Here is a 17,790-nt window from a genome sequence, read left to right as displayed (position 1 = left end):
TCTGGACTGATGTTGCCAAAATGCTGCATTAAAAAAATAAATAAAGAAATGATGGGAGGCTGGAGGGAGTTAATCGAGATCTAAAGCAGAGAAGTATAAAGCGAGCAGCTGGAGTAAAGGATACCGGGGGAAAGATAGAGACGCTGACAGGTGAAAGTGAAAAGAAGTGAAGAGAGAGGAGCGCAGAGGGAGGAGAGGAGCGAGGGGGAAGATCTCACTGAGGAGCTATAAATACAGCAATAGAGGCCCTCCGCCGCTGCATAAAACCACAATAAGAAGCCCCAGCATTGTTAGCATTCAGCTAGCGTAGCATTATAGCCCGGCTCCCGCTGTGTCTCCAGGAAAACCAATAAGAGGAAGGTACCATGGGATTTTCTTTTTTTGTCAGAGAAATGTGGCATATCCTCCTGCAGTTGGTGGGAGGGATAGAGAGGTCGGTGCTGAGCGAGCGTATTGAAAGATAGGAGAGCGAGGATTACAGATAGACTCCCATCAGGCACACAACCACCGAGTTATAGCAGTTACAGCTCCTCCATGGAGAAAGAGATATCCATTTTGCTTCATATCCCTTAGCTTTAGTGTAGTTACAGTCCCCGCGACAGTTATCAGGTGTACAGTTTCATTTTGAAGGGGCTGCTGGTTGTAAACAAACAGGTGTTGGTGCAATAACAACACGGTCTGACTCACGTCTCGGTCACCGAGGTGGATCCAGTGATTCCGGATGTCTTGAGGTGAAGGTTAAAGTTTTTGATCAGGGACCCAAAGTGAAGATGCTTCAAAGTGCTCATGCTTCCATCAATGACTGTATTGACACACACTTCAATACCTCATCGCAGGTTTCTTTCTTTACGTCAATACTGAACCTAGCACGTGCCGACTCTCCGTACCGGGAATATAAGCTTTTACATGATGATGTTCTGCAACAACACAAAAACTGAATCCAGAAATGCCAAATGTTCAAAATGACTCATGATAAAGTATTACACCGCAGTAACTCCACGACCATCTGTGGATAAACTAGTAATGCTAGTAGCTGATTATTTTGCATGGTATAGTCTGCGTGACGTTTCAAGTGAAAACGCATCATTTTTGACATGGTCACGGCAGAAACGGTGAAAACAAAGGTAGCATGTTTGTTTGTTTTTGTAATGAAACCACACACAAAGAGAACAATACGCTATAAACGTTAACAATGGAAGTGCACGGACAAGTTGGATTGTTATTGCAGTGACTGTCAAAATAAAACTACCAAATCCCAGCAGATTATTATCCAGTGTGGCCATTTGAATTCAAGGCAGTCCATTTAAAAATGTGAACATATGAGTTTTCATGACTACAACAGACATTGAAACCATGATGGATGCTGTCTGCTATGCGTTCCTGCAGGTAGGGCGTCAGTACGGCGATCAACAACAGGTCTCGTCTCTGGATTTCGCTCGTGAGTGTGAAACGTGGAAAAATAGATTTGAATCTTGGATCAGATGCAGCTGCTGCACGGCGAGAGCGGCGCCTGGTGCGCCTCTCGCAGAGACGCCGCTTTAATGTGTTAATATAAGCGCGGAAATGAAAACTGGGGCGTTTCCTTGACACACGCAGCCGTCGTTCAGGAAAGCGTGGTCTTAAGGTGCTGACATGTCACAGGATCCCGCGGCGCCCCAGACACTCAGGTATTTCAGAACATCATGCAAATTTCAAAAAATTGGATGTTTACATGTGCAGCACGTAAAACATGTAAACACCTCCATTTCCTGGTGTTTTTATGCTCTGACAGGATAAAAAACGATGCAGGCAGCCGAGGCTGAATGGGCCCCGACTATGCATGGCTTCCTGCGGTGACCCTGATTCTCCCCCGAGATCGGATCATCCCTCCGTTAGGCTGGCTGAGCCCGATAACTCCTCCGACAGATAACAAGCAAGGACAGAAAGGAAACGTATATGGGTTGGAAAGAAAAGGGATACCACCTGTATGTGTGGCGGGGAAACGAAGCGGGCCGCGTGGCCATTTGTTATAGTGTGTAGTAGGCGTGTGTGCTCATGTTGTTCATATCAAACAATGGGAGGGAGGGTTTTTTTGTTTTTTTTTTACTTGGCTCCCTGTTAGCGCTTGAAAAATGACATGAATGGACACCTTTTTGAAGCAGCAACACCTCTCTCTTTGTGGGGAAGGAAGGCAGGAAGGCAGGGTGTAATATTGGCGGAGGAGAAGAAAATGAGTCATGTCATCTTTAATGAAACCGCCCACAGCATCTGTGTGGAGTTGTGGTTGGCACCATCAGCACATTGTTATCTCCCTCTGTTCCCCCGGCTAAGAGGCGGCAGCAGACCTCCCAGGCCACGGTGTGGCGAAGTCGCACTAACGGCCATTACAGGCGGGCAAAAAAGGAGGGGAACGCTTGGAGGATGGGGGAAATAGAGTGTGTGTGTGTTGGGGTGGGGGGGAGCAGAAGAAATGGAACAGAGAGTGTCTCATTATCGCTCAGAGGGAGAAGTACAGGTTAGCTGTCGGCACCTCTTTGGTGGCCGAGTGGGAAGCAGCGGCTGCATGAAGAAGCCTAATACTGTTTTCTTAATTAAACCTCCACATGATAGCTGTTATCCCTCTAACCTTCCGGGTCAGGATTTTAATACATATATAAAAAATGAAAAGTTGAGTCATTTTTCTTTGTTCATGACTACACTGGGTCTTTTGTGGAGGAAAATAATGCTTTGAGTCAGGTGTGTACATTTCTAAGCAGGGCAGATATAAAAGGCCACAAATGTCATGAAATGACAGAATGCCTGATCTTCCCTGTCTGGCCTCACTAAAAGGCCAGAACCACTTTTTTTTTCTTTTTACTTTTAATCTAATTTCCCCCTGTGGAAAGAGTGCAGACACCAGCAAGCGAATCAAATCGTGTTCTAACAGTGCCCCCTAGTGGAAACACTCAATGATAATCATAAGTGTGTTTCACCCATCTGAGAGTTCTTTACTCATTTAATAAAGCTTTTTCCAGAAGTGCCTGGTTCGATTACAATCATGAATTACCTGTTTTATTCCTGCAGGTCAAAACTGTCACTTGGATACAAGTCGAAACAGAAATGTTTATCAGAGCTTTAATGATTGTCTCGTTGATAATAAAGAGAGGCCCAAATGTTTTTTTGTAGTGTTTTTTAAAAAAAAAATTTTTTCAAATAAATTCACTCAACTTCATTTCACACAGCAACAAACAATGTGAAAACCTTCACGATGTCGTTTTCTACAGAATGTCTGTCGGTTCAACCTGCACCTGGCTGCAATTATGCAAATTCAAGTAATTAGTCAAGAAACCTGGCAGCCCTAATGAGTAGTTCCAAATGAGTACAAGCTAATTTCTGATAATGAGCCTCACATTGTGCACTCCGGTTTACACGGGACAGACACCGACGGTTGGTTTACACATTTCAAGCGAACACACAAAAAAACTCCTGTTGCGTTTTGGGTGTTCGTTTACGAGACGGTGATACTTGGAGCCACTGAAAATAAAAATGTCTGAAAACACTCGGGCTGGAAGAGCTGCTGCTCCACATCATGGCATTGGTAGCTAGTTATTCTGCACATGCTCAGTAGAGTGCAAATTGTCCTGGGACTTGGTGGTTTTATTTTGACAGTCACTGTCATAACAATCCAACTTGGTCGTCTATGAATGTCCCTGTACTCCCATTCTTATTCTCTGCAGCATGTGTGTGCGGTTTCATTACATAAACAAACAACAGCGCCAGCTCGTGGCCTGACATGCTAACGACATCATTTTCAGTGTTTCTGCCATGTAAACAGGCATCGTTTTCAGAACGTTGAAGTGCAAACATTAAACATTTCCGAAACAAAAGTGGGAAAAAAACAAAACAAACCCTGATGTGTTTTCACTTGAAAATAAACATCTTCCTTGAGGGAATCCCAGACACAGCAGCCACAGACTTCCTCCCTACAAGCGAGCTCTTGAAACATTTGCAGCAAAAAGTATGAAGAACATTTTTCTTTGCTACCTGCCACAAACACGCCTTGGCGCTTCTATTTTAGCTCGGGTCACCTGTTGACCTGACAAGCAAGTGTCAGGGGGAGAGCGTACCTGTCAGCTGCAGGTGGAAACTCTCAGCGGGGAGCGACGCCGCGGCGCAGGCTGGCACAGTTGGAGCCTGGATAAGGCAGGTAAGGAGACTCCTCTTTACACCTTTGTGCGCTTCCATTAACCTTTTAGGCAAATATTGTAGAGTTTCATTGCAGGGAACTGAGGAGTTAAGCACATTATGAGCAGCTTGATTTCTCCTCCAGCTTGAATTTTCACTGAGCAAAAAAAAACAAAAACCTCCAGTCAGCAGTAACAGAAGACGGTACTCTCTGTCTAAAGCTGGAGTCTGGGGAGGATATTTAAATTTATGAGGCTGCGTGCGATACAGGTTAAAAAGATATTTATCCGTGTTCCTCGCTGCATGTGGATGGAATACAAATTGTACATCTACCTTGTGATTAGCTCGCTCTAATCTGATGAGAAGACTTTGCCAGGAATCTGTAGTCTCTTGGAAGATTGTGTTTTCGAAGATTTATGGCATGTGATATTTCAAACTACTGATCGGATAAGAGTCGGTACTTTTGGACGTGCGCTCGCCCCACCTGGTCTCTTTTCAGCTGAGCAGTTTATTGGGCGGCAGTCTGGAGGTTCCCCAACCTCTGAAGATGTACGGGCTGTATCTAGAAGCAGTGAACGATTACATCAACGAGTCCTACGGAGAGGATGTGTGGCGGCTGATCGAGAACCGGGCGGAGATACCGCACCTCAAGTTCGTCAGGCATCAGATGTACAAGTACGATGTTTTTAATGAAATATTGACACAATGCCGGGACCAGTGTTTTTTTTTGTTTGTTTGTTTGACTCACCAGAAGGAGTAACCTCGTGTACGGATACATGTTTTGCTTCTGCACTCAGAAATCTGAACAAAATAAAAGAAGTTAGAATTCAAAATATTTAGTCTGCGGCAGACCTGGATTGTTTATGACTTTTCACCCAATGTACCCACAAGGACGTAGATATCTAACACAGCCCGGCCTGTGTTTACAATGATTTGGGTTTAGAATATAAAGAATTCTAAATATTTCATAGAATATCTAGGTAGTTTTTTTGCACTGTATTAAAGCCCAATTCAACCCTTGCATTCACAGTAATCTTCTCTTTGTCCTCGGCAGTGACAACCTGATCCTGCGGCTGGCGAAGGCGGCGGGCGAAGTCCTGGGGAAGACCCACGACGAGCTCATGTACGCCTTCGGGGTTTATATGGTGAAAAGAATTGGAAACTACGGATACGAACGAATCCTGAAGGTGACCTTCACTCCTTCACCACCTCAACACATGAACATGTTCTCATATCGACTGTTATTATATCTATAAAACATCGTCCGGCACATCGGGGACTAAAACTGATTTGGGTGTTCATTATACATATATATAAACAGTAAAAGTAAATTTCGTTGCCTCTAGAATATAAACAATGTTTCAAACATTTCCCGAGTAATAGCAAAAACAAAAACCTTCCTGCATATAGAGAATCTATTATTACTGCGATGTTGAGGCTGAGGATGAACACTGGAGGTGTGAACACAGATTTCACTATTTCCCAGTGGAATATAATGAAAGACTGTGCTCATATTCACAAAAGTTGCTTACACATTGCTCCTTTAGACCAGTGACTCCCCACCAGGGGGCGTCAAAGATTCATGTCAATCTCGGCTTCCACCATTACACATAATTTACCCTTTCAATGATTTTAACTCTTTTCTTCAAACCATTGATACAAGGTTCCTTCAATTGTTTATAAATATGGTACAGGGATCATGTAAACTTTCACCAACAATATATACAAGATTGAACAAAATCTTATTGTTTTAATTAACATTTCATCCAGTTTTTACTTAATTTTCATGTTTTTCCTTTTTGAGAATTTGTTACAAACATGAATATCCACTGTTTCTGGACTGGAAACAGTTTTGTTTTTTGTTTTTGTTTCTAATCTCATTGATTTACTTGTAGAATATGAAACTGCCAGAACTCCTGAGATCCTCAGGAGGTTTACCGAGACCCCATTTATACTGTGTTTCAAATAAAGACGCATCATTTTTGGGCTTTAGTTTCATAAAGGTTTTGCATTTACACCGCAAGATTTTGAAAACGATGTAGTCAGCATACCAGGCCACTAGGGGTTGCTGTTTGTTTTTGTATTGAACCCACACACTCATGCAGCAGAGAACATTAACAATGGGAGTACACGGACGTTAGTATGGACAGACGACCAAGTTGGATTGTTATTTCGGTGACTGTCAAAATAAAAGTCCCAGGAGAATATTGAGTCATGACACTCTGGAGGAAACATTGTTGTCAGCACTCATTCCATTTTTCACTTTTCGTATGCCTCCCTTAATTCCGTTGTTTTAAAGTATGTCCTTTATTTCTTTATAAAGTACTGTGAATTTCTGTCTGGATGCTGCTGTAGAAGTAAATTTGCCTTCTAACGGCAACAACATTATTGACCCCCCCCCCCCCACATATGCAGGTGTTGGGCCGAAATGTGCGCGACTTCATCAATGAGCTGGACAACCTGCACGAGTACTTTCGTTTCTCCTTCCCCAAAGTGCAGCCGCCGAGCTTCTGCGTGGAGGAGGAGTGTGAGACGAGCCTCACGCTGCACTACCGCAGCACCCGCAAGGGCTTCACGCAGTTCGTCAAAGGTAATGAGACACACGTCCCGGGGGGGGGGGGGGGGGGGGGGGGGGGGGGCACCTAGCGTGTGACCCCCCCGTCATCAGGTCTCACTGTAGTGTTGCTCTCGCCAGTGATGGCCAAATGAAGCTTCATGAACCACTGTCTTCATTTTCTGAAGCCACTAGATGGCGCCGTCTGCTCAACAAATGTTTGAAAGCACGCTTCATTAGCAGTCTTTTTTCGACCATTTGGTTTGGCGGTCGGATTAGAGCCTCTTGCGGACCAGTTTTGGCCCACAGGCCTTATGTTTGACACCCCTGCCCTACGTTAACAGTTTATTTTTCTCTTCAATATTTCTGAATAAAATCTTAAAGAGCCCGAAGGACATTTGGAATGCAACTTCTGTGTGATATGAAGGATTGAAAAAGTAATCTGCTTGTGTGTACACAGCGGCCGGAGCAGCATAATCTTATCAGTCACACTCCAAGTAAAACAGAATAAAACGCCAATGTGGCATTATAAATCGCTCATGAAGCTTACACAAGCCCATTCTGACCAAATCTCCTCTAAATTGACCTCTGTGACCAGTGTGTGTGTTATTGGATCCTACAGGGCAGCTCTCTCAAGTGGGACGGCAATTTTACAACACAGATATCGAAGTGGAAATCCTGTCCAAGGAGGAAACCGAGAAGATGACGTATGTGGTACGTACTCAGACTTTGATCAAGAGTCACTCCCGCCTCGGAGCGGGTCACCTTGACCCCCGCTTTGGCTCAATCAGCATCGAAATGATTCCATCACCTCGGTGGAGATGACAGGCAGAGATCTTGTTTACACTCGGAGCGCAAGTGTTTATTGGACGGCGATAAGTGTTTATTGGGATGGGGCTCTGGGTAAAGTCAAATTTACAAGAGAACAAAAATGAAATATGCAACCCTGTGTACCTGTACTGGTGTGATGGAGCAGCTGCCACCGCTATCACCCCGCGGCTCCAGAAAAACAAGTCAATGCATTTCATTTCAGAGCCTGTGAACTCACTGCATCTGAATGTCAATGCAGGTCTTTGGCTGTGCTTCGAATTAACTAAGAGCACTTAAAATACATTCAATAAAGAGTAAAACATTGAACACACCAAAATACTTGTCAATACTCTCCACAAGTTACCTTAGTCTCAAAACGTTTTGAGCAGTTTTTGCTTTTTTTTCCACCAGACTTAACCAATATTATTGGTATCATACTATAAATATTTATACCAGAAATACACTTTATAAATATTATATGAAACCTCCGCAGACTGCATTGTTAAATCTTTTAAAGACCACAAAGTTCCCGTTTTAAACCGACTGGGACCTTTATGTTGGTCAAGTTGCTTCTAGAACATCACGCTTCGGCAAACATTGTTTAATTGTACATCTACTGAGCATGTGCAGAAGAAATCGTTCCTACGGCTGTTGTGCACATGTGCAAGAGCAGCATTTCAGAAAAGTTACTTTTTCCAACGTTTCCATGGAAACAGAGTTGGAACATTTTCAAAAAGTTGCATTTCCCTGAGTTTCCATGGAGACAGGGTGTTTTCGAAAGGTTTGCGAAAAGTCCCACCTTGGGAGTTACTTCCAAAAAGTTGTGTTTTCAGTGACTCCGAGCACCGTTGTCGTGGAAACGTACAACCAAAATGCGAGGAAAGTTTTCACTTTTCACTTTCACTGTGTCGTGTAAACTGGCCCTTAGTCAGGCTTGATTTTCAAAAGATTGCATTCATTGAGTTTGTTATTAAAGCTGCGTTGGATATGAGCACCTTTTAACTGAAATTATAAAATTCAATATATGTACATATATAAATATTTAAAGACAATCACAAACCCATGAACTGTATTCAGAGGTCTCCGTCTCCTGCTCCAGGTTTACAAGATGAATTTCGACAACGCAGCCTTCAAACACCGCATGCCGCAGCAGAAGACGGCGCCGAGCTACGAAAAGCTGCCGATGAAGCGAGGCATCTTCTTCGACATGTTCCCGTTCAGCGTCATCTTCCGCCGCGACATGACGATGTACCGCATCGGCGACGGCCTCAAGGAGGTCTTCTCCGACCTCCAGGGAAAGAAGGTCAACGAAGAGTTCACTCTGGTCAGGCCCATGCTGGAGTTCAGCTGGGACAACGTGAGTCCGCAGCCGTACGGATACGTTAGATTCAAGATCGGAAAACCTGCCCTTGCCGACTGCTCTGTCGATGCCTCTTCTGTTTACAGATCTACACCCATTTGAACAACGTGTTTGAGCTGGTGTCTAGAGCCGTGGTGGAGAGCAAGCAGAGGGTCAACATCCCCAAACTGAACAAGGAGGAGCCGGACGAAAAGGAAGAGAACGAGAAAGCAAAGAGGGAAGAAGAAAAGGGTACCGCACTCCCCGTTTCAATCTTTAGTTTCCCATGTCAAATTCATAATGTATAAACCGGGTTCATTTCAAATGGATGGGATCATAAAATCAAATCACCAGAGGTGTCTGGATAGAGCAAAATCTAATATTTATGAATTCATCATAACATTACTGTCTGACAACACCTCAAAAAACACTGCCTTCTCAGTGCAAAGGATAGTGTCAGGTTCAAGAAGTCGTACTCGGGGGAAAAATCCCAGATACAATACCCAGCGAGTATTTTTTTGACATCATGCGTCAGGTACGCTAGAGAGGACGAGCGATGTCTGGAAATCTTTTAATATTATTGAGAATGACAAAAGTAAGACAAACTGTAAATCATGTTCTGACAAAATATCAAGAGAAGGAGAAAGATAAGTTGCTCAGTAGTTTAACTGGTCTGCTACATGCCACATGCTACATGCTACATGCTAAAGAGTTTCGGGGTGTTACATGCTAAACATGATTAAACTGAGTGATTAGCAGTGAGCTGGAGCGTGTGGCGTCACGAAAGCTCGGTCCACAGTCTACAGTACACCTAGCACAGTGCGTAGATAGATGCTACGCACTGCACTACGCGTACTATATATGCAGTCTTTTACTGGAGCCTTCAAGGCTGTTGAAGTGACGTAGCGTTGACGCAGAAGCTGCGTGGAGGCGGCTCGCGACAACCCATAGCCTTTGCGTACCATCTGCATATGAAGTACAAATGACACTTAATGGTATTTAATAAGTACTCATAACTGTACTTGGGCTCGGCTGAAGGTTGGTCATTCTTGGACTCGCCCTTTAAAAAAGTGGTATCAGTGCATCACTAAGCAAACTAGCCTAGGCGTATTTTTCAGAATTTTGTGACAATACATGAGAGTTTTAGAAGTAAATAACTTGAAGCATATTGCTTGGGATGTAATTACAAACCTCCTATCCTAATCTCTTGTGGTCCGGAGCAACTCTGCTGCTGCCTGAATACGCGATTGAAATTCACGGCGCCCACTTCACATCCTTGTGCCCTTCTTAACTCGCACCCTAAGCCCGTCCCCGGCTCATCTGGTCATCTAATCTCCTCCTCCAGTGTTAATGTGGATCTTCTCCCCAGCAGAGCAAAAACCAGCGGAGGAGATGAAGGGCACGGACCAAGAGTACAGCAGCGCGCTCACCCAGTACAACAGCTCTGCCAACGCCGGAGGCGAGGACATCGAGCTGCTGGCTTTCCAGACTGTCACTGGTCAGAACCTTTTACACGTCAAGCACTTCCAGTAACATTTGTTAAGAACTGAGTTGTTGTTTTTTTTCTAAGAAAATGAAAAAAAATACCTTGCAGCTTTTTTGGGACATGTTTGGATATAAACTGTCTATAAAGGTCAAACGACCAACGTCTTTCTGGCTGTCTTTTAACAATCATTTTATGAAATGTGACTGAAGCCCAAAAGCTTGTTGACTGTGTCAGAGATCCTGAAACGCCTCCTCTACGGTCTTCAGGGAAGTGCAGCGAAACCATCTTCGAGGATATGCGGGAGCCCCCGAAGAAGCCTCTGCACCTGAAGGGCCAGATGAAGTACGTCCCCCAGTGGGACTCGCTCATCTTCCTGGGGACGCCGATGTAAGATCACAGCCTCCTGCCGGATGTTAACGTCACGACATGCTACAGATAGTCTAAAGGCCGATTCAGCCTCCATAAGAACAAGGAGAACGTTTGGCGCTCCAGGGTCTTGCCTAACAAAATTACGTAATTTCCTTCGTCCAGTGGTTTCAAAAAGGTAGCGTTACTACGTTCTGAAAAACGCTCCTACAACGTCTACATGGTAACGGGAGGAAGACGCAACTTTTTGAAAACGGTCCCAATCCATCTGTATGGAAACGAGTAGAAAAGCCACTTTAAAAAAACAAAAAAAAATAAAAAACCCTGTCTCCGTTTCCCAAACAAACAAGCAGAAACAAAGAGTGCAGAAAATGTGTTGAAGTAGAATAAAGAAATCCCATAAAGCTGTCAAAGCTGTGGATTGCTGTAATAGATGAGTTGGTGTTATTTTTTTTGTCGAAGGACAGCAGTTAAGTGCAATTCTGCTGACTGGTATTCTACTCTGGCCCTCAAAACACTGACACCTCACTTCATAACGCGTCAATATTTTGATGAAAACCTGTGATTTCGTGTGTTGCAGTATAGAGACTGTGGAGGACATGATAAAAATGGGCGTCTACGTGAACGACCTGAATCTGCACGACTCCAGCAGGGAGCTGATTCTGGCTGGGACTCAGCAGTCGGCCGAGCTGCAGCTGGCCCTCGATCAGGTGAACAGGAAGCCTCGAATATTCCGTCAAAGCAGGCCGGAGTTCAGCGTGACGTAAACATTTACACAAAACTAAGTTTGAAGATGGTTTTTATGACCTTAAAAGTGTCACGTCACTATAGCAGAACTTATTTTGAGGGAGTATGAAGCAACCTGACCAGGTGAGTCCAGGTGAAAGCTTCTGCCAGCCTATTGATTTCACCCATTAAATCCACTTCAGTCATGCAGGAGAGGTGTGGATTAGGAGGATTAGAGGAGGCAAAGAGGGATTTTTTGAGCTTTAGCCGAGGTGAGACTGTAACTGTAGACTCATGTGTCCCGCTTCTGATCCTCCAGGAGCAACAAAAATATGCTCAGCTGCAGGAAATTATTAAGAAGCTGGATGAAGAGAAGAAGAGGGGCGACTCCTTGCTGTACGCCATGATCCCTAAAGCTGTGGCCGACCGCCTCAGGAAGGGAATCACTGCTTTGGAGACATGCCAGGTACAAAGAGACTGCTTTCTGGAAACAAGGACAACAAATACCCACAAAATGTGAAAACGGGGATGTGCTACATCGAGGTCAACGGTTGTTTTACGCTTGTAAATTTGTGCCATCTTAGTTAATAGGACAATATGACCAGAGCACACCTTGCATCTAAAGCAATGTTGAAGGACAGAGGTCATGACGCCACCTGCAGAACAATGACCGCTGAGCGCGCCGGTGTTTCAGCGCGCGTGTCTATGCTCGCCAGGTCTTCCCGGACGTGACCATCCTGTTCAGCGACGTGGTGAAATTCAACGAGATCTGCATCCACATCACACCCATGCAGGTGGTGGACATGCTGAACGAGATCTACATCGTCTTCGACACCCTCAGTGAAAAGCACAACGTCTACAAGGTCGGTCCGAGATGGCGCCGTGTGGCGTTTCACGTTGCAGGATGTGTTTGACATGCAATTTTAATATAGTTCAACTGCATGTTCAGTAATGATTATCGTTACATTTCTGATTTGTTCCGTAAGAGCAGGGACGTAAAAACATGATTTTCCAAACTGGCTCACAAAGAAAATTTTGTGATGAAGTAAGTCACAGTGTTTGAACGCATGAAACGACACAGAGAACCAGAACTGAACAGCAAAAAGTCCACAGTATGAGAAAACACATATGTCATCTATTGATATAAACTGGGAAATATCCAATTTATTTATTTATTCATTTAACATTTATTTTACCCCCCAAAATATCTTGAGATTAAAAAGCTATTTTTAAGACAGCCAGCAGTACATTGAAGTTTCATGCAAAACAAGCACCTAAAACACATAAACCATATAAGGAAAATGTAAAAACATTTAAAAAAAAAAGAAGAAAAAAGAAAATTTGCTTATGTCTGTTATTCAAAATCTCTGCAGACAGACGTGTCAGTTTCCAAGTCAGTAAGCAACTCTTCAAAAGAGTCCAGTGACTGAGTAGTTTCATTTATTTCCTGCCGATTGTACTCACAAAGCGCGAGACCATTAATAATTCAATAAATATGCAGCAGAAACAGGTTTCTGTTCACATGACAACGGTCACTGAAAGCACAACCTTTTGAAAACACTCGTCTCTGGAAAATGCAACTTTTCCGAAACACAGCTTGCACGGTGCACGTGCAGCAGAGCAAATCGTTCCACCGCTCATATGTGAGTCGGTAGAGAGAAGATCATAAATGCATATAGGACGGAACATATTTTTAAAACGACACGTTTTGATATGCAGATAATAAGTCGAAATGTTTGGTCTGTGCAGGTCGAGACGATCCGGGACGCCTACATGGTGGTGGCCGGCGTGCCCAACAAAACCACCTTCCATGCGCATCATATCTGCGACATGGCCCTGGACATGCTGAGCTCCATCGACCACCTGAAGGACCCGTCCACCGGGGACAACATCCAGATCAGAGTTGGTGAGAGCGTATAGCGGCGTGACGGAAACAGCCGCGTTGTTTTAATGTTTTGGGTGTTTTTCCACTGTTCAGAGGGTTTCGGCGGCGCTGCACAGCTGGATTGAAATACAGCGGTTTGAACCATCCACTTCACAGAGTTCAGGTTAAAGCCTTTGATCGAGTCAAACACTCTTCTGCCGTCAGTTAAAAAAAAATCCCAAGTGATACAAGAAAAAAGTATTTTCTTGAGCAGAGGACCCTTATGATGTAAAGCGAAGACAGGCGGGAGATGGCCACAAGGGGTCGCTGCTCTGAAACACACCACTTTGAAGGAAACAGAGTTGTTGCCGTTATGTTTATGTCATCCTCTGGGTTTCAGAATGTACTAAACTATTATTAGAACTTGAGCATGCTTGAACAGAGGCTGTGAATATTACAACCAAATTGTTTGTTTTTATTATTATTATTACAAGCAAATTAAAAACCACATGACTGATGGAACATTACTGGCAAGAGAACATCTGCTTTATGTGGTTTTTACACGGTCGGTGATAAAAGCATAAATTTCACAGTGAGGCATTAGAGTCCATCAGCCCCAGTAAGTGATGAAGCTCTGAACATCTACTGATTTATTCTGTAAACTGCCGGCGCTGGTCAAGAGCGCGAGAGTCAAACAGTTTAGCTTTTTCAAAACGGCCTCCAAGGTGGAACTTTTGAAAAATGATCCAACTCCGTGGAAACGGAGGTAAATGCAATTTAAATGATTTTATTTTGACAGTCGCTGTAAAAACAATCCAACTTGGTCGTCTGTCCACACGACTGTCCGTGTTCTCCCACTGTTGATGTTTGTAGCATGTTGCGCTCTGCTGCATGTGTGTGTGTGTGTGTGGTTTCATTCTGAAAATAACCAACAGCACCCACTAGTGGCCCGACATGCCAACTACTTTGTTTTCAGCTTTTATGCTGTTTCCTTAAAACAAGACATCTTTTTCAAAAATGTTCTAACACACAAAAAAAAAAAAAAACACTTCACAACGTCTTTCACTCGACTGCAATGTAAAATACGATATGAATAAATGACATTCTATCTCCACAGTTTTGAGAAATTATGAATAGAAATGACAAAAGAGGAACTTTTTTTGTGTTTTGATTAAGACACTTTCTGAGCTCATCACCTCATTACTGGTTCTCTGTCTCTCGTCCGAAAGGTATTCACTCGGGGATGGTGGTGGCCGGCGTCGTGGGTCTGAAAATGCCTCGCTACTGTCTGTTTGGCGACACTGTGAACACAGCCTCGAGGATGGAGAGCAACGGAGTGGTGACTACGCCAACATTGTTAATGGCCTCCCACCGTGCACAAAGCGCTAAATAACCTGCAGCAACAGGACAAATAACAACCTTCACGACTTCCCTCAGTGAAATTCACTTAGATTATAATAGAAAACCATTTTCTGTTTAATGGTGCCGGAGTGCGTTGCTGCTTTTTAGCTGATGCAACAGGCCGATCACTTCATTTGCTTTTCATTACTTACAGCGATAGAAGCTGACTCCGTGTTGTGTACCGTGCGCACTGTGATGAAAACAGCATAAATTAAAAGGGAAGCAGTTTTTATAGGATTAATTTCCTCGTCATGCGTTCCCATTCGGCGAGAAAGCTCTCGCCATTAAACTCTCATCTTGCAGTGGAGTGAGCTAAATGTTTTTTTATGGCCTCATGTTTCAATGCTTGGCTTCAGATTAATGTTGTCCGTCCGTCTGAGCAGGGCATGCAGATACACATCAGTCAGACCACTAAAGACCACTTGGAGCATGAGCCCTACATCATCGAGGAGAGGGGGAAGATCTTTGTGAAGGTGAGCGGACGCCAAAGACATGAAGGTCTCCTTACTAGTCTTGTTCTGTCTGATGGGGATTAATACTTTACACGATTCCGCTTGCTGTAACATGAAAACGTGCTCACGCCTCTCAGGGAAAAGGCTACATGAAGACCTACTGGCTGAAGGGAAAGAAAGATCTATCGTTCAAGACTCCAGCAGAGTTGCGCTACAGCAGTGAACAGAAAGAAGAGGACAAGAGCTCTAATGGGTGAGTAGAGCGGCGGGCCGGCCAGAAGAATCACTCCTCCTCTGATGCCCCCCTGTTGAGTCAGTCGGAGATGTGCTCATTACCCTTTGCAACCAGACAGCCAGCAAGCTGGACGAATCGCTGAAGAGGTTTAGGTTGCTCCTTTGGAAAAAAAGAAAAGAAAATAACAAACGAGGTGGCTAATTTTCTTTTTCCGAGCCAAAAAAATACAATTAAGAGTTGTTGGCTCGAGCAAAAAGGAAGTACTGAAGTCAAAATGAAGCACAATTTATAGTATTTTAGACAGATATTATTCAAAGCCTTTAATCACAATTTTCAACTATAATATTAGATTTTAAATAACACCTATACATATTCCATCAAGTCCTGAAGTCATTACCTTCAACTAAGGTTTACAAGCGAAAACAAAAGTGCGTCACTGAAATGAAAGTTTAAAAAAATAAAAAGGCCTCCAATTTGGAACGTTTCGACAGCGATCCGACTCCATCTCCGTGGAAACAAGTGAAAATAAAACTTCTCTGAAATGCTGCACATGCTCAGTAGTAAACAACATTTGCCTCCAGAGTGTCATGACCGCCAGTCCATATTCTCCTGGGACTTGGATTGTTATTACGTCGACTTTCGACTATAAAACTACCAACTTCATCGTCTGTCCTTACGAATTTCCGTGTACTCCCATTGTTTAACTTATAGTGTATTGTTCTCTGCCCGTGTGTGTGTGGTTTCATCACAAAAACAACAGCACCCACTAGTGGCACCAACATGCTCCCTACACCATTTTCAGGGTTTTGTAGCCGTTTCCATGTAAACGGACATCATTTCTAAACTGCTGTCGTGTAAACGTGAAACTGAAACTAAAACGCAAAAAAGATCCATTTTCACTTGTACCGCTGTGTAAACGAGGCCTAAGTCATGGGAAAGCAAACCTTGCAAGATAGGTGTTGTGATGGGTTATCTTCTCATATCGGGTCGGATAAAAGCGAAAAAAATGTCAAACTTGCCTGAGTGTCGCTCGGTGGCACCGCCATCAACAGCCATTATTTGTTCCAGGTTAGTGTAAAAAGCTCGAGGTGATGTGGTTATACGTAACTTCAGTAGAGCAGCTACGCAGCGTCGTTTCTCATACACGCTACCTTGTATATATTTCATAGACAAAAGTACCAAAAATGAGTCTCTTCACTTCACACAAGGTTTTTTTTTTTTTTTTTTAAAGCTGCAGTTTGAGGACGTCTGTAGGGAGGCGGACTGCCGTCTGACGGCTGGTGGCAGGAGGGGGTGGACATTTAAATGTGCAGCAGACTGTTCGCACAGTTGCTAATCTTAACAGGTCTTCAATCAGACCGACGTCAGGCCTAAACACTTTGCATCCACCCATTCTGTATATGGATCCCCGCCAAGAAATGGTGGAAGGGAGGAAGGAAGCCAAAATGCCCAGAAATAAAATAATTGCTAAGCAAAGGGAGAACAGGCAAACTTCTTCTCAATGTTAGAAATAGCCGGCCATTTTAACCCTTTGTTAGATAAGTGATCTGTTTAGTGGTATTTGGATTTAAAAAAAAATTTTTTAACGTCATTTAGAAATTGTGACAAACTTACAACATAAACCTAAAATAAATATATATGCACAAGTCACACATCAGAAATAGTCAGGTTTGAAGGCTACTGCCAATCTAGTTTCTTTAAAAGTACAACTAATTTCAATTTAAATAGATTTTACCCTTCATCAGATGATCTCTTAAGTAGGCTTTTCCTACAATTTTGACATTTAAATACTTTAAGGCTCAGAGTAAACATTTTAAGCATGTATTAAACTGTGAAACATCATTTGGTCCATTGAAAGGTTTTATACAAAGTATTGATTTAGTTGTGAAATTATATTGCATAACTCCAAATAGCCATTAATTTGCTTACTCAAGCGATACAAGACGACAGTCCTCCAAAGAAATAATCCAGTTATTTTGATTATCAGTGTGACTGTTTCTTTTTTAAACTTACTATGAATGTACAATTGCACTAGTTCCACAAGCACCAACGCCAAGCGCATGGCCTCCAACCTCAACATCGCCGGCGGCGGCGGCGGGGAGGAGCAGGCAGAGGGGAAGCCGAGCCCGAGCGACTTGCCCCCGGACACCGTGCCCACGCCGGAGGCCACCAACGAGCTCCCCACCATCCCCATCGAGCCTCAGGAGAAGGACAAAGCCAAAAAGACTAAGAACAACAAGGGGAACAAGCTGGAGGTGCCCGAGGGAAACGCAAATCCGGAGTCCGTGTCGCCGGCCGACGAGCTGGAAAACCCGGGTCCGTTCCTCAACAGCAAGAGACACAGCTTCAGACAGCAGTACGTCAAGCTGCCCACCAACCTGCCCATGCGCAGCGCCTCCTGCTCCATCCTGTGA

The 17,790-nt window shown here is 43.8% G+C and overlaps 1 protein-coding gene across 1 annotated transcript; it reads left to right on the top strand.

Moving 5' to 3' along the window:
- Window positions 1-4,690: 4,690 nt before the first annotated feature.
- Window positions 4,691-17,790, top strand: LOC308114444 (soluble guanylate cyclase 88E-like; the record flags this gene model as incomplete). The annotated part of the gene is made up of 16 exons (XM_080471317.1): window positions 4,691-4,818; window positions 5,198-5,330; window positions 6,559-6,733; window positions 7,320-7,411; window positions 8,607-8,864; window positions 8,954-9,098; window positions 10,216-10,344; window positions 10,599-10,719; window positions 11,279-11,408; window positions 11,744-11,890; window positions 12,141-12,287; window positions 13,174-13,330; window positions 14,518-14,627; window positions 15,073-15,162; window positions 15,279-15,394; window positions 17,412-17,790. The coding sequence occupies 16 exons, from the start codon at window positions 4,691-4,693 to the stop codon at window positions 17,788-17,790; spliced, it is 2,457 nt and encodes an 818-aa protein (XP_080327443.1).

This window comes from Lipophrys pholis (genome assembly GCF_963383615.2).
Source record: "Lipophrys pholis genome assembly, chromosome: 9".
In the NCBI taxonomy this organism is placed as follows: Eukaryota; Metazoa; Chordata; class Actinopteri; order Blenniiformes; family Blenniidae; genus Lipophrys; species Lipophrys pholis.
Note: the sequence above shows the minus strand (reverse complement) of the source record. Positions and strands in the feature narration are given on the sequence as shown.